General features: G+C 40.0%; 1 protein-coding gene across 1 annotated transcript in view; it reads right to left on the bottom strand.

The window, feature by feature from the left end:
* LOC121408090 (maestro heat-like repeat-containing protein family member 1) overlaps positions 1 to 21,989 on the bottom strand; it is a 145,047-nt gene that overhangs the window by 39,252 nt on the left and 83,806 nt on the right. The window contains exons 26-29 of the mRNA XM_041599430.1: positions 19,187 to 19,339; positions 15,183 to 15,337; positions 12,949 to 13,114; positions 10,402 to 10,625 (exon numbers count right to left, since the gene is read on the bottom strand). Coding sequence (XP_041455364.1) covers positions 10,402 to 10,625; positions 12,949 to 13,114; positions 15,183 to 15,337; positions 19,187 to 19,339 — 698 coding nt within the window. The remainder of the gene's footprint in view (positions 1 to 10,401; positions 10,626 to 12,948; positions 13,115 to 15,182; positions 15,338 to 19,186; positions 19,340 to 21,989) is intronic.

The raw sequence follows: 21,989 nt of genomic DNA, 5'->3' as shown, positions 1-21,989 counted from the left end.
AACTGGCTAAGAGTGTCGATGTCCTCGCTTGAAGAAACAAGCGAAGGAGGAAGGAGACTTGAGGAAAGTAATCACAAAAATTTCCATCAGTCTGCGGTGAGAACCAGTTGTTTATGAAAACAGCCACAAGGCCTGGTCTCTCAGGTGATCGTAAGAGCAAGCACCGCCGGCGCCGGTTGCGGCAGCGTGGAACAGTCCGATATCGGAGAATAAGGAGTTCCAAATAGCTGCGGGGGGGCGGCAAAAATGACGCCCTAAGCAGCGGGGGGATGAGCATCTAAGTTTCTAAAAGAAGAACTCCAGTGAAGTAAATCACTTACATGGAGAGACTCATCCACAGTCGGCCCGAGAAAAAGCGGGTCGTAGTGATCGTGGTTAGGTAGGCATAAACATACATACATCCATGGTTACATCATCCTCGGTCGTGCGGTGACCATGGCCACATGCATTGCATGGAGGGAGGATGAAAGCAGCATGCGAGGCGACTCGAGTGTGCCGAGTGAAAAAGCTTCTAAATAAGAAGACGGTTCGACAAACGGGCACGGTAAGACATCCACCGTAGACCACTCCACACAAGGAGGAAACGGCGGAGAACGCCCGCAAGCTTGACCGACATAGAGGGCAGTCTATAAGATAGACTGTTAGAGCTCGACCGATGGTCTGGCGGCGTACAGTTTGGTGTAAACTCGCCGACCCGGTACGGTGGGTGTGCCCAGAAAGTAGGCATAGAATGCCGACAGAGAAGACTGGGGCTTTAAACAAGCTTGAACGCACGTACATAGCGAACAATCTCATGAGATGTACGGCGGTTTCTTTCCTCCGAGATGATGCTTACCCGACCGGGAAGGACTCGGGGAACAGCTGTGAATGTCAACAGGAGGGATGTCTAGCATATGAAAAGCTGATTCCCTCCAGGTATTCGGTGAGGGTGCTGCCGGCGGTGTCCGGGGGGACGACCGGTGATGGCAGCTCGGGCAGGGCTCGAACGAGCCGCCCGAATACGAGACAAATAGGTTAACATAACCATAATGCACCGGGTGGTGAAGGCGTAGCAATTACTAAGCACAGGAGAACTTTTAATCACCGTGACATTCAGATCCGATATAAATACTCATAAGTTCGGAGAGCTATGAGGTAGTGAGACATACCGCTGAGCGGTGATGGTGCTCATATCGGAGTCGCCCTCTCTTCAGCGGCGAACGCTGGAGGACGGGTGTCTGTACTAGCCCTGACTCTGGCCTTGCAAGGGTAGGAGCTAAGTAAGACAGGGCACCCTTACTTTCGAATAGAAAGTGAGGTTCAGGCCAGAAACCGACGGTCCCGTCGCCTGGGCGGACGGTCCGCGGACGTGATAGGTTGCCCTCTCAAAGCAGCCAAACATTCTCACGAGAGAAGTGCGGCATGCGGTATGTAAGAGATTCTTACCTCCAATCTACGGGCCCGCTTAGGGGGTAGAATGGAGAGAGTTACTGCTGAAGGAGTCGTCGCTGTACGTGAGCTTGACGTAGAGGGCGAATTCGGGAGTACCTGCATAATAAGGGGGAATACCCATGCAGGTAACTCGCCGATGGCTCCCCGGAGTGCGGGTTGGCGAGAGAAGTCTCAATTCGCTCAATACCCGACACCGGCAATAAGACCGCGGCGGTCTTATAATGACGGAGAACACGAGGGTAAGAACCCGTAATGCTCGGGGACGCATAGATGCAGCCTGAATGGATGCAACGTCCAGCCGTCGGTCACCGAGAGCTTGCCGACATATTGATGCTTGAAAGCCGTATGTCGGAAGCACCTGCATAGAAACGGGGGTCATCGTGTAGGTGAACAGCGTTTCAATAAATGCCCGGTATGAGAGGACAGGTGATTGCTTGAGCCGCACAGTGCTTAGCAAGGCGGCTGAAGCTGATATGAAGCGTGGGTGAATTACCCGCACTGCTCATGGGAGTATGTGCGACGCCTGACCCACAAATATCGGGAGTCTGGTGACATAATGGAGGGCGATGCCCGTATGTCGATAACACCTGTGTATTAGCGGGGATTTCCCTTGCAGGTGCGTGAGCCGGCGAATCATGAAATCGCCGGTGACTCTCCGAGGTGCAAGATGGCGAATGTCAGCTTAACCTGCCCGGTGCTCGACACGGCGGTTTTAGCTAAAAGGGAGCATGAGGATAAAGATCCGTGATGCTCGAGGGCATTCTGTTGTAACATGAAGTTACGACGCCTGGCCATCGGCACAAGAATCAGAAAGAAAGGTCTGCCCGCAAAGCGGGATTAGCGACCTAGACTTTCTTCTTGTTCTTCCTCTTCTGTGCGGCCCCCGCCGGGGGGCAGAAGAGGGTACAATCATCGGGAGTCTGGCGACATAGTGGCGGGCGACGCCCGTATGTCGATAGCACCTGTGTATTAGCGGGAATTTCCCTTGCAGGTGCGTGGGCCGGCGAATCATATTGCCGCTGACTCTCCGAGGTGCGAGACGGCGACTGTCTGCTTGACCTGCCTGGTGCTCGACACGGCGGTTTTAGCTGACAGAGAGCATTAGGATGAAGATCCGTGGTGCTCGAGGGCGTTCTGTTGTAACATGAAGTTACGACGCATGGCCGTCGGCACAAGAATCAGAATGGAAGGTCTGCACGCACAGCGGGGTTAGCGACCTAGAATTTCTTCTTCTTCCTCTTCTATGCGGCCCCCGCCGGGGGGCAGAAGAGGGTATAATGATCAGGAGTCTGGTGACATAATGGTGGGCGACGCCCGTATGTCGATAGCACCTGTGTATTAGCGGGAATTTCCCTTGCAGGTGTGTGAGCCGGCGAATCATGATATTGCCGGTGACTCTCCGAGGCGTGAGATGGCGACTGTCTGCTTGACCTGCCCGGTGCTGGACACGGCGGTTTTAGCTGACAGGGAGTATGAGGATAAGATCCGTGATACTCGAGGGCGTTTAATTGTAACAGGAGGTTACGACGCCTGGCCATTTATTTGAGGGCCGGCGGTTCGTGAGAATCGCTAGAGGCACCTCGGTGTGTTGGATGGCCGGTGTCTGCTTGATCCGCTCGGTTGGTAGTACCGTCGGCTGAAGCAGGCAAGCCTGGGGGTAAAAACCCGCAGTGCTGGAGGGCACTCTAGATTAGCTTGAGAAGCTGAGAGGCCTGGCCATCAAAAGAATCAGAGGACAGACCGCCCGACGGAGCGGGGCTTACGTCTGTGGTTCTCCTCTTCTTCTTTTCTTCTTCTTCGGTTGCTCCGGTGCCGGAGCGGAAGAAGGGACAAGAGGCTGGGCTGCGCCTGTCTTCCTCTCCTTAGCTCTCCCACGGGGAGAGCTAGCCCGAGCGAGAGGAGGCGTCGGCCGAATCTGACGGCGTCAGATTGAATTGAGAGTCCGACACGGTCGGACTCAGGTGCCTCTTCCGACTAGGGGCTGGTAGCCCTTTGCCGACGCTCCCTAGAGGGGTCTTACACGGCATCGAGCCTAGTCTTTGCCGGGTGGAGAGACCCGTGCTCTCCCCCCGGACTTTAGGTGACCCGATGGCCGGTGGGTCTGACAGCCCTAGAGGAGTCGCCGTTTTCTGTACTAGTGCGACGCTCCCCGATAAGGTTCAGGTTCCGGGACGGAAGCCTTGGCCATCACAGTGCGGGCACGTGGTCGCAAATCCACGGTTCCACCCTTGTTAAGCGGGGCACGTGAACGCGCGTCCACGGTTCCACCCCTTTGAGAGCCCACGGGGCTCTGACTCTGTTCTCGCTATCTATACTACCTGTGGTGGGGGATAAGACCCCGGTGTCGGGCCCTGAAACAGCAGTCGCCTGAGGCTCTTCAGGAAGAGAGTCCGAAAGGCTCATTATTGCCGTAGGGTGATCTAGTAGTAAGATAAAAAAAACAGAGAAGCAAAGGGGGTAGGGGGGTAACAAACCCCAACCCAGAAGACAAGAACCTCAAAAAGCGGACTTTTGAGAATCAAAAACGGATCTCACAAGGATGATACAAGGTAAAATCCCAGAACAAAGGAAACAGTAATAATTAAAGAATTATTATGAGACACTGTCCCTGAAGTCCGTTAGAAAAATTAATTAATTAATTATTTGATTATCACAACAAGAATCTGCTTCCGCCAAATTTCTGAAAAGAAGGAAGGGGGGAAGCATCTAAAAAGAAGAAAACACTAAGTTTTTTTTTTTGTGTCCACCTGTTCAAAAGAAAAAATAATTTTTCTGAGGTGAGGATCAGCTAAGGAAAAAAGGGAAACAAGATTCCCTTTCTTTTTTTTTTTTTCTATAAACAAGAAGTTTAAGAAAAAAAAGTCCGGAGACCAGTAGCTGACCTGAAAAGGAAGGGGGGGAAAAACAAAGATAGCTTTCCCGAGAAGGAAGGCCGAGTCAAAGGCGACGAACGCTGACAGGAGACGGCTTCCTAAAAAAAAATTAGTATTCTTGTGAAGGAACGAAAAGAAAAAAAAAATTTTAAGACAAGGTCAGAAGTTTTTTTTTTTTTTTTAATTAATTGAATTAATCAATTAATAAACACAAGAACAAAGGATTGATTGAAACAAAAGAACAATCAACTAACTCGAAACAAGAGACAAAGAACTTGAATCGAGGCAAGGGAGCAAGTCAAGAATTAAAAGAATCAATCAATTACTTAATTAATCAATTAACCAATTAATTCAATTAATAAATAGAAGAACAAAGGATTGATTGAAACAAAAGAACAATCAACTAACTCGAAACAAGAGACAAAGAACTTGAAACGAGGCTGGAATACGACGCTCCTGACGTCCTACAGAACCTATCTGTGGAGAAATAAATCAATTAAATTCACGACGAGTCGTATAAACGAAGAAGTCAGTGAATAAAAAGAATTAAAAGAATTAAAAAGAAAACGAAGACAACGCCCGAGCAGGAAGGCGCGGAGCTATGGGGCGGAGAGGTGAAGACAACGTATCTTAAAAAACAAACTCACGAAGAGGGACAAGAAACGTTAAAATAATATCACGGAAGCTCCGCGCGACGTGATAATCCTACAACAATCTTAGATGAGAGAAAATAAGATTGAAATAAGGGAAGAATTGCACAATAAAGTATCCAAACGGAAAACAGAATTGCAATTTTGAGAGTGTACTTAGCTTGCGACTGCACTCGACTGCAGGCGAAAGTAAGAGGAAATGGACGCCAAATTGCGCGACGATCTTGGGATAGTGCGTTGGTAGGGAGATGCAGCGCGAGCAGGAAAAGTTGTGTACTCTATATTCGGAACGCAGGTTCATTGTAATGAACTAGTAAATCAAATGGGTATATCCCAGTTATTGATGTAAATTAATAAAAGCCTCTAGAGTTCAACGCCGTAGATGTCTTAATGACAAGATTCGGTTAACTGTTGTATTTTTTTTGTAATTAATTTATTTATAGAATCATTGAAAGTTATTTGAAATAAGATGATAGCTGTATGACAGGGTACGCTGATTTAAGTGATCATAGGTCTTTAAAGCTAACTTCTTAGTGTTGTCCAGAGGACCGAAAGTAAGATATGTTGTCGATAGAATAATTCATTCAAATCCTACATGATTTCGTAAGCAGAGGTGATCTTTCTTTCATATTTTTTTATAAACCTTTGGGATCAATTTGTTTTTTTTTTTAATATTTAGAATGTCATAAAATGTCTCATATTTTTTTTTTGCCAAAGGGATAATGCTTTGAGAAAATTGTAGATCCGGATAAAAGGTACCACCTCGTTTCATTTTTATAATCGTGTATTGACTATAATCTCAGAAATCCGAGAAATAAAACTCTGTTTTGTGTATTACTTTATGAATGTCTTGCAAACAGTGGAATCGATATTCATTCTGATAACCCAGTTTGTTGATTTTGCGAAATCGGTATAATATATATTCTTCATTTTTTTATCAATTCAATATCCTGTTTCGAAGTGTTTATTTAAAGTCTCTATCTCTGACAATTCCATTAATTTCTTTTTATTTATTTGCAACATTAATGCAACTTTAATAAGATGATTACACATTCATGTTGTTTACTCATTGATCAGTAATGAATCTTTCAATGCTTGGTCTATTATATTTTTGCTGACCTCCTGAATATGATTTCCCTTTGTTTTACCATTTTTTTTTCGTTTTGCTTTCTTCTGTCTATCTATGCAATATGTGATTCAATGCGATTTATAATTTAACTTACACTTAGAACTCATTTATGTAATTAGATCCATCTTAATGAAAATATTTGTGTAATTACATCTATTTTTTTTTTATTATGTACTCTTTGTAAAATATCTTTGTATGTTCTTATATTTTGTAAACATGTATATTTCAGCCACTGGCTGCCAAGCGTGTATTATTTGCCAATAAACCATTACTATACTATACTATACTATAAGTTTGGTTGAAAAGTGACCTACGGTTGCGGAGTTAGGTGTCATAGGAGAGTCTTGGAGATTGGAGAAGAAATGCAGCTGATAGAGTGCTCACAAGGAAATCTCTGCTGCGGCGGACGCGGTGCGACGAGGCCAAATCCACAGTATCCTCCGAACTCTGTTCGGGGGATACAATAACTGGGATGGAATAATATTTGTCATATTAAGAGTGTTGCATGTAAACCTAAATGTTGACCTCAAAATGAACTCTGGCCTTACCATGTGACCTCCGAATACAATTACATGCAGGTCTCCAAAGTACACCTACAACACAAGTTTGGGTGAAAAAGTAACTTACAGTTGCGGAGTTATGTGTCAAAGGGAGTCTTGCATGTAAACTTTAACATTGACCTGAAAATGACATTTGACCTTACCATGTGGTCTCCACCTGCAGCATAACATGCAGGTCCCCTAAGTACATCAACAACCCAAGTTTGGGTGAAAAGTGAGTTTTGGTTGCAGAGTTGTGTGTCATGAGAGAGCCTTGCATGTAAACTTTAACGCTGACCTGAAAATTACCCTTGACCTTACATTGTGACCTGCGACTAAAACAACATGCAGGTTCCCTAAGTAAATCTACCATCCAAGTTTTATTGAAAAGTGATTTACGGTTGCATAGTTATGTGTCATAAGAGAGTCTTGCATGTAAACTTTAACGTTGACCTGATAATTACCTTTGATCTTAACATGTGACCTCAGACTGCAGCATAACATGCAGGTCCCCTAAGTACATCTACCATCCAAGTTTGGATGAAAAGTGACTTACAGTAACGGAGTTACGTGTCATAATGTTTGTGACAGACGGACGGACGACATTTGGATCCCTAAGTCTTGCCTTCAAGTCTAGTTGGTGATACAAAAATCAGGAATTGAGAATGCGAAAACTGTGATTCTCACATCATCCAATATTCAAGAAAGCATGCACAGTTTGGGTACACTATTTTTTTTACATACATGAGGCATTTCTTTAATTATACGCCTAATGATCCATCATTAGGCGTATGATGGATCATCATACATGAGGCATTTCTTTAATTATCATCATCATTAGGCTGACTTCCCATAGCCTTACATCAGTGCTTCTCAACCTTTTCTTACTCGAGGACCACTTTGACTCTCAGATTTTTTTTTGAGGCCCACCTACCAAACTTTAAGAAAAAAAATATGACTACTTGTCTCGAGGAGACAAGCAAAAAAGCAAAAATTTAGACATTTTTATTACAAAAATCCAAATTTATGATAGATTTTTACACAATATTTTAAAAATAAATTTATATTTCACCCTTATCCTTTTTCTTTTCTTTTCTTTCCTTTTCTCTTTTTATTTTTTCTGCTCATGAAATATCTGGGGCCAACTACCCCCCCCCCATCTGTAAGTGATCTGCTGTGAATAACATCCAGACTTTTTCCTCTGGAAACACTCTTTTGGCTTTCCTACACTCTTTGGATGTTTTGTGTTTAGATGTCTCTGACACTCTGACAGTTTAAGCACCTCACTTGACAACAACTTCAGCACATTCGACACACAGCGCTTTTGGTTTTGAATCACTGCGGAATTATGATAATTCCAAATTTAATGTATTCAGGGTCATAATTTCTCACAGTTACCTTCTGAGACTTTTCAACAATAGATTTGTTTCCTCCCTCACCCTTTTGGTCCATTTTTATGAATGTTTCTTGAAATTTGAACATAAAGCTCTAACGCACATTCGAAGCAATCAGTTTGAGAAATAAAGGCCCAGTGAATGGGCGATAATTAACTACGTACACAATATGCGTGCACATGAGGCCTGAGGTTCACATCAAAGTTAGATCAAAACCATCATACAATGTGTATGTATATCACAACATGCTACCTATAGGAGTGCCTTTAGCTTTGTTTGACCCACGGAGACCGATCAAACCTACCATTTTCGGACAATAAATATAACATGTTAAATAAACTATAATTTTCCCCCTATTTTTGTTTTCTTCTCTGGAGCTTCGTGCGGCCCACCATTTGAGAAGCGCTGCCTTACATATTAAGTACGATAAAAAAAAAAGTTTCACCAGTAGTCAACAGGTCATTTGATTGTGTTGGCTGGAAGTCATTCTCATCTATACGATCTAAATCTCCAATCATCTCTGAGCATGTTAAACCATGAAAATAAGGATATCTTTTTGAAAGAGTAAAACCATTCAATCAATCTTCCAGCGTTCTCGCCAGAAAAAAAATCACGCATGTCGGGGACTTGTGCTGCCACTCCTGGGGGGTGGGTGCGGGAGGGGGGTTCACCCCTCCCGTGCGGAAGCGACGGCCTTTTCATCAAATAGAGACGCTAAGGAAGCCCCATTGGGGCTTTTTTTTAAGCCCACACAAATGCACATAAATGCACAGATACTTGCCGTTCAGTAGGCTTGGGAGCCAGCGCCGAATCCAAGCACTGAGATAGAAAAAACATGGAATTTGGGGCTGACAGAATGATTTACTTCGAGCAGAGGACAAACTTTCTCTGCTTGGAGCCTGCAGTGTATGCCGTGATGCATCGTGTGTGTTGTGTGTATTTCTGTGACTGTGCAAAGCCAGTACAGAGCATGTGCGTTGCGTTAAGCAACACTTGTGATTGTATCATCAAAGTACATAGGGATTTGTGTGTGACTTGTGTGAGAAGTTTTTTTGGGGGGGGTTTTCATTCCAGAACCCCCCCCCCCACCATCATTTGCTCGCTAGTCTTAAATGGGAGTCTTGTCATATTGGAATATTGACCAGAAGTTAATAAAACACATATTATTGTTCTGTCAGTAATGAAATTAGCGATTGAACTATGGATATTTTTCAGTCATATTTCCTTTAATCTTAGTCTTTTCATTCCAAACAATCATTTTTTAAATGATGTATTTCACCTTTATCCAGTTTGCCATTTTCTTAAGTGACTGAAAACAAAGACTAGTCCCAACCCTCCGCGAGTTGTTTACATAACTTTCTTTGTCTCCGCTAGTATTGCACAATCTTGAGAAGCACATGTTTGGAAATCTGATATTCTTGCGGTGGGGGGTTACAAGATTGCCGCCCTTTTCATTCTGTGTTGGGTTTGGCTGCTACATGGCCTGTGTTGAGAAATTAGGTCAGGGTAAATTTAATTGCAAAGAGAGGCTTTGGACGGCATTCATGATGGATAGTCTTTTTTTTAAATGCACCATTTAAATAATTTCAACTTCACATTTGCAGGCTTGCAGGTATATTGTATGATAAAATTACTTTTCTCAGAATTGTACGAAAGTTCTACAAAAACTTTATCTTTTTACATTGTATTTGGACACGAATGCAGATCTTTCTTGACAAATAATGGGCTAAAAATACTAAACAGTAAACATACAGACCTCAAGTAAACCAAGTACCACACATTCAAACTTGGATTAAATCAAATCAGATATCAGTCAAGCACGGAAATCACTCTATCATCACAGCACTAAAAATTATAAACAATCACTTCGAAGAAACAATTGCCAGGGTCAAACCACGGTCAAACATGTGCTTGCGTTGTGTCCTGTGTGTGTATAATGTTTGCAGTGAGTTGATCTTGTGATGATGGGGAGAGAATTTGTGTGTGTGGTTTTTATGTCTGCAGTGATGACTGGGAGAGAATGAAAGGACCAGGGAGTCGGGAGAACCGTAGCGAGCAGCCGCGAGCTAGCTGGGCGCCTTGCCACTTTCCTAGCCGTGGCGTAGGAGGCCTGTAAGTGGTCTTAAGTTGGTGGGACTTCGGCGCAACCCGATAAATTAAGTTGATATCACTAAGATGAGTTCAGGGAGTGTATTTTTTTTTAATGAATATTTCCATTTAATTTTTCCACGCATGTCGCCACGCATGTCGCTGAAATTTTACGCATGGTTCCACTTGGTCTCCATTTCCGCACGCATGGTGTTTGCACCATGCGTATTATACACTGGCGAGAACGCTGCAATCTTCATTCCCTACACAAAGATGTGCATATAATACATGACTCACAAGCTAGGGCAGATAACAGCCAAGGCCTTGTTGAATGCTTTCACATCTTTCACATTGACAATCTCTTGTTGTTGGATCTGATCAGCTTTGAGGGACGGAGGTTTGACCTTACCCACGCAAGAGCCAATGTAGATCAGTAGAGACGAGAACAACCTTGGAAAGTTATCAGTAACAACATCTTCTGATTCCTCCACTTGGAATGTTTCAGTCAGAGCTGATACAACCTGATGAAGAAGAAATGAACCAAAGACCTGAAAAATATAGACCGACTGCAACATTTCACAGGTAAGGATAAATGGAAGTGGGATAACTCCATCAGTAGAGGAATGGTCTCAGAATCCGAACCTTAATTAAAAGCAAGCCAGTATGCCAGCATCCTTTGTTGATGTGGTATTGATCCTGACTACATGTACCAGGGCCAGTACTCAGTTTGCTACTTAAGCTAGAGTTTAAAGTATTTTACTCAGTATTCTGCTTATCATCTTTGTTTATATTCAATTGTCTCTTTTTGCTAATTATTTTACATCAGTCTAAGCCAGTTCCTGCCTGGCTTAAGTCTGGCACTTGTGAGCAATTCACAACATACATAGAGTAAAGTGCCCAAATATGAGACTTAAGTGTAATTGGACCCCCCAAAAAATACAATCATTGAATCAAACAAAAATCATGTGTATTTCTGTGGTACAAATGTTGAATAGTAATGTCATAAAAAGATAGATTTTTAAAAAATATGCTAAATGTAAATTATTTAGTGACTACCAGAAGCTTGTTTTTTGCCAAATATCGGACGCATAAAGTTGTGCACTGTGATCAATTTTGGCAATTTAAATCGCGTTCTAAACCCCAAAATAATTGCTTGATTGTTGAGAAAACAACTTATTTCAAATGCCGATTTTGATTATTACTATTAATAATTTTGATATAGAAATCGGTAAATACTAATCGGACCTCTTAGCTCAGTTGCGCGCGACTTCATTCTCAAAAGCAAGCGTGTTAACAGCATGTATTTCCAATTCAATCAGCCTAAATGCCCGATATTTGGAAGAGTGCCATATTTGGAGGGGTGTCAAATTTCCTGCCATGGGGAAACCCCACGGCAGCCATTGCAGTTTTTTTTTTAAGATGGCGATATTTCCAGGGGAAAAAATCGCTTCCCCCTTACAAGATTTTTTTGGTCATCAATCATTTGGAGTCCCAAATTAGCGATGGTCATAAGAATCTTTGGAAGTCAAAACCATGGAATGTACCCCTGAAATATTTCTTTGAGCTGCATCCTGGGTGTATTGTGTATACAGTTCAATAGAAGGTAAGTTCATGTATCACATGCACACAAGTCCCCTGCCAATGCGGGTCCCTGTAGTAGTATGGGAGGGAGTTGAAGTCATTTTTGTCTGATATTTGGAACCGTCCGATATTTGGGCACTTGAATGTAGTCAATCATAGCTAGATAGGTAGATACATACCTTGTGGCTTAGTCAATGTGACATCACAATGGTAATTAGCAAGAATTTTACTTACATTTGTCTTGATTAAGTAAAATGCTTTACAAATGCTAGGTAATTCACTTAGTCAATCAGTGCTTTGACTTAGAAAACTTCCTAGGTTATGATTTGACGAGGACTTTAAGTCATATCCTCTGGTGCTTACCAAAAACCTCTACAATCAGGTGCAATTACCACAATTCAAAAATTAAGACTAACTAATTTCTTGATTGAATCTCATGCATGAAACCTAATTCTTACCCTCATTTCATTAAAAGGATCTAGAGACATTACATCAATATCTACAACTTACACAATTATTACACTCAATACTAAATTGTTTCACTCATTAGTTACTGATTAATTCTACCGGCGCTTTCCAGAACGAACAAAGATAGCGCATGAAATTTACATGACTTTTTTTTATTGTGCAATTTTTGAGACCATTTATGCAACGTAAAGGTAGAGCATCGCAACACCACATGACTTTTTAAGAGACAATGTTGTTCTGAAAATGACCCATTTTCATACTTTGCGTAAAAAGACAATGGGAGATGAAATTCATAAAAGGGTGATTGTTTTTCATTCTACATGTAATTGGTCTACTTAATCAATTTTTGGCTAAATTTAGTTGTTACATGGTCAGTGATAATTTTCATTTTAAAAAAAACATTGAAAACATAAGATAAAAACATAAAAATACATATGTTAACAAAGAAATACATTGGAAAAATTTGGCTTTGGCAAGTTTTCTTCGTTAAAACCTATGCAAAGATGATTTCTGACAGGAAAATTCTTATAAGATATTGGGTTTAAAATTTGTAAATAATGTTTTTCATGAATGAAGTTGCACATTCTATTAATTAATGATTAAGAATTAATCTTTATAAATTTTTTTTATACTGGCTTTTATCTTATGTTGATTAGAATGTAAGTAAAAAAATTTGGTGCGATCGCGCAAATGGCTGCGGAGATTAAATGTCCTGTATACATCTCAAATAGCCCAGTCCTTTTAGGGTTAAAATAGAATACATTTTGAAGAAAGTAAAGTAACATCTATACTTACAGATAACGGCATCAAATTGGCAACCTTGGAGAGGATTTTCTTGGATTTAGGATCTATCTTCTCATCAACATGTACATTACGAGCCATCATATCCAAACATCTATCATAGACGGCCTGCAGAAGACTGCCATCACAGGCTAATGTACGCCAACACTCTATGATGTGTCTGGCGAATAAAAGAATCAGTATATCATGCATGATACACTAAGGTGGTTCATGAAAATTTATTTATGGGGGAGAAACATGTCAGGAATTAAAAATGCCCAAAAGACAAATATAAAATGTAATTTGAAAGGAATAAAATTTGAGCAGGATTACGTGCTGCAAAGACTGCATATTCTTTGATAAGGTTTATACGCTAACAATAATCAGTATAAGACCATATGCCTATAGATGTGCGTGAAACCCAGGGGGGCACTCAAATTATATTTTGATGGGGATGTGCCTCACAAAAACCTGAAATGGGGATCTAAGGAACTGATTACAAGGGTCTTGGGAACTATATATACTGGGTGGTGTGAAAAACAGGGTCTACGGAACAGGATCGCGGTACGGTAGTTACTGTGCACGCTAACGCTGTGCATGTATATGTGGGCACTAGCGGTGCATGGAGCTGCTAGCGGAGGGAATTGTTAATGTTTGTGAAGCCGTGCGTGCAGCTCTCGCATGCGGTGCTCACGCTAGACAATTTTGGTAGAGCTAGGAAACTGACTTGTTTCGAAGCAGGGGTCTGCGAGCGGGGCGGGCAGCTTCTGAATGGAAATTTTGTCATTCAGAGTATCTAGAGAACTAAAAATTAGGTCTGAAAAAGGGGGTCATCAAAGCTGCACGTCCTCGTACCACCAATATACAAGTATGTGAGTGCTCCCCCCTGAGTGTGAAAATATGATTTTCATTAAGACATCATTCTTTTCAAGCAAAGGTGTCAGGAATTATCTTATAGCAGTGAATTTGAGTAAAAGTTATTTCATATAGACTAGAGCTATTTTGAAAAAAAGAGGCCTATATAAAATTTTAGATGCATTTGGGGGTAAAAGTTGGGAACCAGATGATTTTACACTATGTGCTAAATCTGATTTGACCTGTTCTCAAGCTGATTTCTCATGATTTGACAACCTACATGTAATTTGCATAAACAAAATGGCTGCCAAATTGACCATTAATGATCTTATTTCTACAAGATTCTTTCTAATATTAGCTCTCATTTTCATGGATCATGTGAATAATGCAAATCTTGCAGACATAATGTGTATCACTTGTGAAAATTTGATATTTTTATGTGTGATTAATTAACTATGCAAATTCATCAGCATTTTGCAACATTATGATATTACTCGATAAATTCAGCTCAAATATTTATTATTTTTGTTACAGTTAGCATTCACACCATTATGAATTGTTTCATTTGTTTTCTTAATATTTTGTTGTGAGATCTGTCAAAGTATTGATTATCAAAGGCAGAAAGTAATTTGCTTCAATGATTTGATTATTTGATGATGCTTTTTTACAATAACTTTTGTATATTTTCAGGAACAAACACACGCATGCACCCTCACCTACACCTGGAAATAAGGTAATATGTTTGCAAGAAGGTTTCAAGAATTATCTTATAACAATAACTCTAAGTAAAAGTATCATGATTGAACTTCTATTGTAAAAGTGAAATAAAAAAAATTGAGCAATGATCTATCTGACATGTTTAATAAGCATCTTGAAAGCCATGTCTGCTGGATTCTGGTAAGTACACTTTACAAGTAGACAGTATTAGTCTATGACACCATTCTCACTACCTTCATAAAACTTGTTTAGTGGAAACTAGTTAACTTGTAATGAGAACAGTCGAAACGATCATGGAAGCAATCTTTCAAACTGGTTCATAAAACCACACAGCAATGTAGTTTTCAAGATCACTTTGCCGCGTTAAACTGGTTTTAGTGAAAGTGAGGACAAAACCGTTCTTCGGGAAGCGATCTTCGCATATTTTGAGCCCTCTACTCCACACGACAGGTGTAGAATGCCTACGCTGCGGTTTCATATTTTGCATGAAACGTGTCACCCCAATGAGAGCGTTTCCATAGCAACAAGATCGCTTTACGTAAAATGATCTTGAAAACCACTTTCATGTGATCAAATGGGAACGCTAGCAAAGTGATCTTCCAAACTGGTTTCCTGAACCAGTTTCCAGTAAACTAGTTTTAGAAAGCGTAATGAGAACGGTGTCTATCTCTACTTACTGGTCATAAGGAAGTGGGAATCTGATAAGTGTATTAAGGACGGGTTCTAGATGGGTAGAGGCTAGTGTTCTAATGGCTCTCATTGTTCCTGTACGGGTCTGTGGGAACGTGATTGATGCTAGCTTGATGTGGAGGGCAGTTATAAGCTTTACAACCTGAGGAAAGAACATATGAAACATAATGAGAATAGACTTAAGATTCTAAAAAAAAAGCCTTAATCACCTATGTTAAGGACTGTGGGAATGTGATTGCTCTACAACTTAACAATCTAATACATAGCTTCATAATATTTGCAGACAAACATTTATGATAAACTGCATTGGCCACAATGTAGGCCTACAATCATTCATAAAAATCATGCATAATAAGGCTAAAGGCCACTGCACTCTTTACGATTGGTCTGCGACCCGATTTTGGGATAATATGTAGTTAAATTTCAGGGGCGGATCCAGCTTTTTATAAAGGGGGGGGTTGGGTGGTATGCGAGGGAGCGTAGCGACCGAGTCCAAGCGAGCGGAGCGAGCAAGGGGGGAGGGTGTGGGCAGTGGCGTACCGTGGGTCACGGCATTGGGGGGCACCAGCAAAAATTTTGAGTCGCTTAGTGAGCGCGGGAAGCGCGCTCAGTTGTCAGGTATACTGACCTAATAGAGACATTTTAAGGAAGCCCTTGTATAGTCATTGTAATCATAACTAACATACACATCTCAGTAATTAAATAATGCGAGTGCAAAGCGCGAGCTGAAAATTTTTGATATTCAGACCTGAAAAAGGAACATTGTAATCAAATTTTTTAAAATCATGATACATACCTGTCTCGCTAAACAATGCGAGCGCGAAGCGAGCGGAAAATTTTGTATATATTGACTTTAAACAGGGAGAACTTAAGGGCTATATTTTAGGAATCCCTTAATAATATTCATTTCTCACCATAGTCATCTAATGTGAGTGCCAAGCGCTTGCTGATTTTGTTAGAATTACATTTGAAGCACTAGTATAACATACGCATCTCAATTATCAAATATTGCGAGCGCGAAGCGCGAGCTAAAAATTTAAGAAATTCATATCTGAAGAGGGGCATTTTAAGGCTTGTTTGTAGGAATTCACGAAACCATACGTATTTTACTAACCGAATTATGCGAGCACGAAGCGCGAGCTGAAAATTTTTGATAATCAGATCAGAAAAAGGGACATTTTAGGGACTGATTTTAGGAATTCATGGAGAGCAGACATATCTCACAATCCAGTGATGCGAACGTAATCAAGGACAGGAAATGTTTTATATTAAGACCTTAACATGAGGCAATCACATTAAGTAGTCATAAACAAGAATCATATGTCACTAAATAAAACAATAATATATTTGGTGTATATTGACTTGAAAACGGGAGGTTTTCGTACAACAGGTTTATATATCTCGTTAAACAGACAATGCGAGCACCAGGAACAATGAAAACATAGGCACTGAGGAGCAAATTATGTTTCATTAAGTTAAGAAAAAATGTTTCCCATGTAATATAACATAACATAATTATAATATGATATACCATTATAATGCATAATAATCTCTTCTTTCCCACTACGTTTCTCTTCCTTTCTCCCTCTTTTTCTCCTTTTCCTCGTTTTTTTTTTTTGGTCAGCAGATTGGGGGGGCCTCCCCCCCCGTAGTTACGCCACTGGGTGTGGGAGGGGGTGTCCCCCTCCCACAGTAGGGAAAATTTTTGAAAATCTGTGTGTGAAAATTGCGTTTTCTTGCATCTAAAACACCACTATTTTTGGTATAGAGGTCGTTGCCAAATTACCCCCCATGAAAATTTGTAAAATTAAGTTGCATTTTCCTGCAATGTAAGGCCAATTAACAACACAGATACAAAGAATTGGGGACCTTGGAATAAGCAGTGTTAGCCTAATACTTTTATTATGAACAGCTTGTCACTGATAAGCTGATACCGTGTCCTCAAAAAAGCTGATGGGGGGGGCAAGGGACTCTGTGACATTTGTTCGCCCAACCCCCTCTCCCTCCCCCCAAAAAGAAATAATAATAATAAATGAAATAAATACATAGAAATAGAATAAAATAAAATTACAAGTTTAAAAAAAAAGATAAGATTTTAAAAAATGGTCCCCAGATTTTTTTTTTTGGGGGGGGTTGGGGGGTTGCAACCCCCCAACCCCCCCCCCCCCCCCTAGATCCGCTTCTGAATTTGATGCCAATTTTGAGACATGGAATGCTGTAATGTTCTAATTCATTGCACAAATACCTATGCTCAAATCTGTGAATATGCTATCATCCTTATTAGAATACAAGCAGATTTGATGTCTAGTTATAATGACACCATAGCAATTGTATAATTAGCTACTATTTAAAACTAATTTGGCCTTTACTAAAAAAAATAAAGGCTTACGATCATCCAAATTTGTAATGATAGTATTCTTACATTTAATTTGAACCTCAAATTTAAAGATACTTTTAATTCACATTTGTAGAAAATTAGCAAAATGCGATTTGTTCCTAAATCTGATCGTGGACCAGTTGTAAGGTGTGTGGTTGCAATAAGACTTTCAGAGCCATGTGACGCAAAGCTTAAACAATGATCACATTTTTTGTGATCAGTTGTGACCTACATGTACCTCCCCAAAACCACCCATAAGTCGCCAGGTAAGGTTCTCTGTAAATAGCCAAAATAGTCATTTAGTCTCCGGAAACCAAAAATAAAAAAAAAAACAGCTTATCTGAAAGAGCAATTCTTCTTCATACTTTGAAAATTTGAAGTCGTGAATTTGAATAAAAGAAAAAATAAAAGTTTCTTGGGCACTACTTATTAGGAGTGCTTACAAGTTTCACTGAGATTACACAGTATGCAATCTAAGGTTTGACTGTACCCCAAACTTCAAACCTTGTTTTCTCCTTATTTTTTAAGCTCTTGCTGAATTTTCTCTGCATTCAATCAAGAACTTGTAGTGGTTAATTTTAACATATTATACAGTGTATCCCAGAAAAAATGAAACCGAGATTAAGCGATAATTTATCATAACTCAATCATAAGTACAATAGACAAATGACCTACCAATGTAAAGCTTAGAATCTCCTCTTTTATCTGATAATTACTTAGATTATTCCCCATTCTCGCATGAGTGAGCAAAAACAATTTGAAGAAAAGATACCGAAAACTTGTTTGGCGGGGGTATCTGAATTTCAAAAAGAAAATCACATGCATTAAAAGTTCAATATCTGCTCTTTTCTTTGATACCTTAATCACAAAAAATGGTCAAGAAGTAAAAAAGTTATGTTCCCTCAAAACAATCCTTGTATTTTCATAATTTCATCAAATGAATGTGTTTTCACTGGTTGCCCACAGAAGCTATCGCATGGTTAACAAAAGACTTAATGCATGGCTGATCGTCAACAAAACGGAGTATCAAGTGAGTTTGAATGCTAGCCTGTAGAACCTCTTGATTTTATGAAATTATTAAAATTCAAGCCTTATGTCAAATAACCATAACTTTGTTATTTCTTGACCGTTTTCTGTAATTGAGGTACCAAATTAAAGAGCAGATATTGAACTTTTTTAAAATGTGGTTTTATTTTTGAAACCCAGATACAGCCCGCCAATTGACTTTTTGGTATCCTCTCTTCAAATTGTTTTTGCTCACTCATGCGTGAATGAGAAATAATCTATGTAATTTCAGATGAAAGAGGAGATTCTAAGCTTTATAATGGTAGGTCACTTGACTATTGTATTTGTGGTTAAGTTCTGATAAATCATTGATAAATCTCGGTTTCGTTTTTTGTGAGACGCACTGTATATCATTTCAAAGCTTAGGAAATTAATTTTCAGGCTCAATAAAAATCTCAATGTTCATTTTGGTCGACATATTGATGGTTTTGGGGTGGCAGGTCACAATTGTATCAACTACAATGCACAATCATTCGTGAAAATGAAGTAAATTATTAATTATACAGCTTTGAGACCTAGCATATGTAATAAAATGGAACATGAACTTACTGATGTGATGAGTTCAGTTCCTCTTGACTTTAGGATAGTGTTGAGTACTACACAAGCACCACTGGAACAATGAGATTGAGTATCAAGGAGTCCTTCTATTAGTAGAAATACAAAACCTTCTAGTTGTTCACTGGGTATTCTCCTGGCAAGGGCCTAGGTTGGGTGAATTTGAACATGATAGGTGGTGAAAGATTAAAGGGAGAGAAAAATGGGAGGGAAACCGATAAGCAACAGCAATGATTTAGATTAAAAAACTATCACTTCATCAATTTCATTTTTTTAAAGTCATAAATTGCATTAAATGAACAATTTTTTTAATAATACTTGTTTATAGTTATATAGCCCTTAATACTTATTGCATCAGAAGTCCCTAATAATGGAGTATTGTTACCATCTCTTTCATTAAGGCAGCTGTTACGCTCTCTGCATTTCTGGGAACAATCACATTTTTGATAATATAAATATTAATTTTTAGCGTCTAAATTATCTACTCAATGGATACATTTAGATAACAGAACCTCTTCCTCACTAGACAAGAATACCAGAATATTGTGGACAGCTTTTGGTCTAAATAAAAAAGCATTTACAAAATCGTCGGCTTCCTACAAGAAGGGACTTAATATGCATGTGCACAAAACGTACACAATCAAGAGAATGCAAGTTGTGTTTCTACCTCTTCTATTTTTTTTGCTTTTAGCAGTTAGTATATTATTTTCTGTCCTAATTGTCAAACTTGCTGACAGAGCAAGATTTTTTCTTCATTGATATTTTTTAAATTTATTAAAACACTCACTAAGCGCTTTCTAATCTTAAGCGTGAATAATTACGCCCAAACAGACCAAAATAGGTAATCATGAAAATACTTACTGATTTTCTTATTTACGAAATAACTGGATACATCCCTTTAATCCATTGCTATTCATTTCACATGAATGGCTACATCAAAGACAAAACACACAAAATTCCTTGCGCAGCATTCATCTCCCTCGTGCATCACATCAAGTCACTCATGCAAAGAGCTTCCATCATCCTCTTACAAGCAGGAACACTGAGACAGGTTGCCATGCAAGACGAGGGGGCGGGGGGGGGGGGAATTTAAAGGGATGTATCAAGTTATTTTGCAAATAAGAAAGTAACAAAATAATTTTCACGATTTACTATCAATAACTGGGAAACATCCTTTAATCTATGCTAGACGGTTTCAACCGTGGGGATTCATGTCTAAAGCAAAAGGTACGCAAGACAACAGGGATATGAAAACAAGAAGGCTGCTACCTTCAGGGCTGAGGAGGGAAAACTCATCTCCTCAGATAAAATGTCTTCTAAGGGAATGTACAGGAAGTGTAGGCGGAGTGCCAAAAGTGGCCCTTAAAAGTCACCAAGTGGAGAAACCTTGAAAAAGGAGGCATGACAATACGATGCTCAACGCATCGTGGGCCTCCAGCCTTGTATCGGAAGCAGTGCATTGCGCCTGCTGAGCTGAATGCAACAACAAACCAGCGTGATAAAGAGTCGCGAGATGCTGCGCTGAAAGGTTCGCGAGAAAAGACAGGGGCTGAACCAATTCAGGAACCCAAATTGTCTAATCGACAATCCCTTCGAAAAACCCGCACAGGACATCAGATTTTATCCTTAGAAGGCATGGGGTCAGAAGGAGAGTTACAAAACTCCAGTGAACCAAGCATGATCAGTTGGTTCTAGAAAACAAGGCAAACGCCAAGCGTTGTCTCGCCTGCATATTGCAGTCATGAAGAGACTGCATGACAAAACTATGCTATATGACTTCTGAGGCTGTCAGCAGTTTAGGGGGTGAATTGTGGTTCTGACAGTTTACATATGCATTAATGGTATAGGCCTACTTTATCCCTAGAAAATCAGATAACACTAAGAATGCTGTTAATACTATGAAGCTATTATTATTTCCATGCAAGTATTAAAGGAAATGAATGTTAGTGAAAAAGAATGTAATTGATAATAATGTGAGTAAAATTGTAAAATTAAATTAATTATTAAGGTGTTATGGCTAACTTATTGTTTGAAAAAATGGAGGAAAGGTTGTGCATGAAAGATAAATATAACAAGTGGAATGCCTCTGGCCGTCTCACCTGCATCACGCGGTTCAATGTAGCAGCAGTGCTGACTTTGAATACTACTCTATACTCGCACAAGATGTTCAGTGATACATGGTTACTCTTATGTCCACTTTTTATGAACTAGACCAATAAACTTACAGAGATATGATGGTTATTCAACAAAAAACCCCAACATGGCCAAAGTTCATTGACCTTACATGACCTTTGACCTTGATCATGTGACCTGAAACTCGAACGGGATGTTCAGTGATACATGATTACTCTTATGTACAAGTTTCATGAATCAGATCCATAAACTTTCAAAGTTATGATGGTAATTCAACAGATACACCCAATTCGGCCAAAGTTCATTGACCTTTGACCTTGGTCATGTGACCTGAAACGTGCACAGGATGTTCAGTGATACTTGATTACTCTAATGTCCAAGTTTAATGAACTAGACCAATAAACTTTCAAAGTTATGATGGTAATTCAACAGATACCCCCGATTCGGCCAAAGTTCATTGACCCTAAATGACCTTTGACCTTAATCATGAGACCTGAAACTTGCACAAAATTTTGAGTGATGCTTGATTACTATTATGTCCAAGTTTCATGAATCAGATCCATAAACTTTCAAAGTTATGATGGGAATTCAACAGATATCCACAATTCGGCCAAAGTTCATTGACCCTAAATGACCTTTGACCTTGGTCATGTGACGTGAAACT

The sequence above is a fragment of the Lytechinus variegatus genome, chromosome 2, assembly GCF_018143015.1.
Source record: "Lytechinus variegatus isolate NC3 chromosome 2, Lvar_3.0, whole genome shotgun sequence".
Classification (NCBI taxonomy): domain Eukaryota; kingdom Metazoa; phylum Echinodermata; class Echinoidea; order Temnopleuroida; family Toxopneustidae; genus Lytechinus; species Lytechinus variegatus.
Note: the sequence above shows the minus strand (reverse complement) of the source record. Positions and strands in the feature narration are given on the sequence as shown.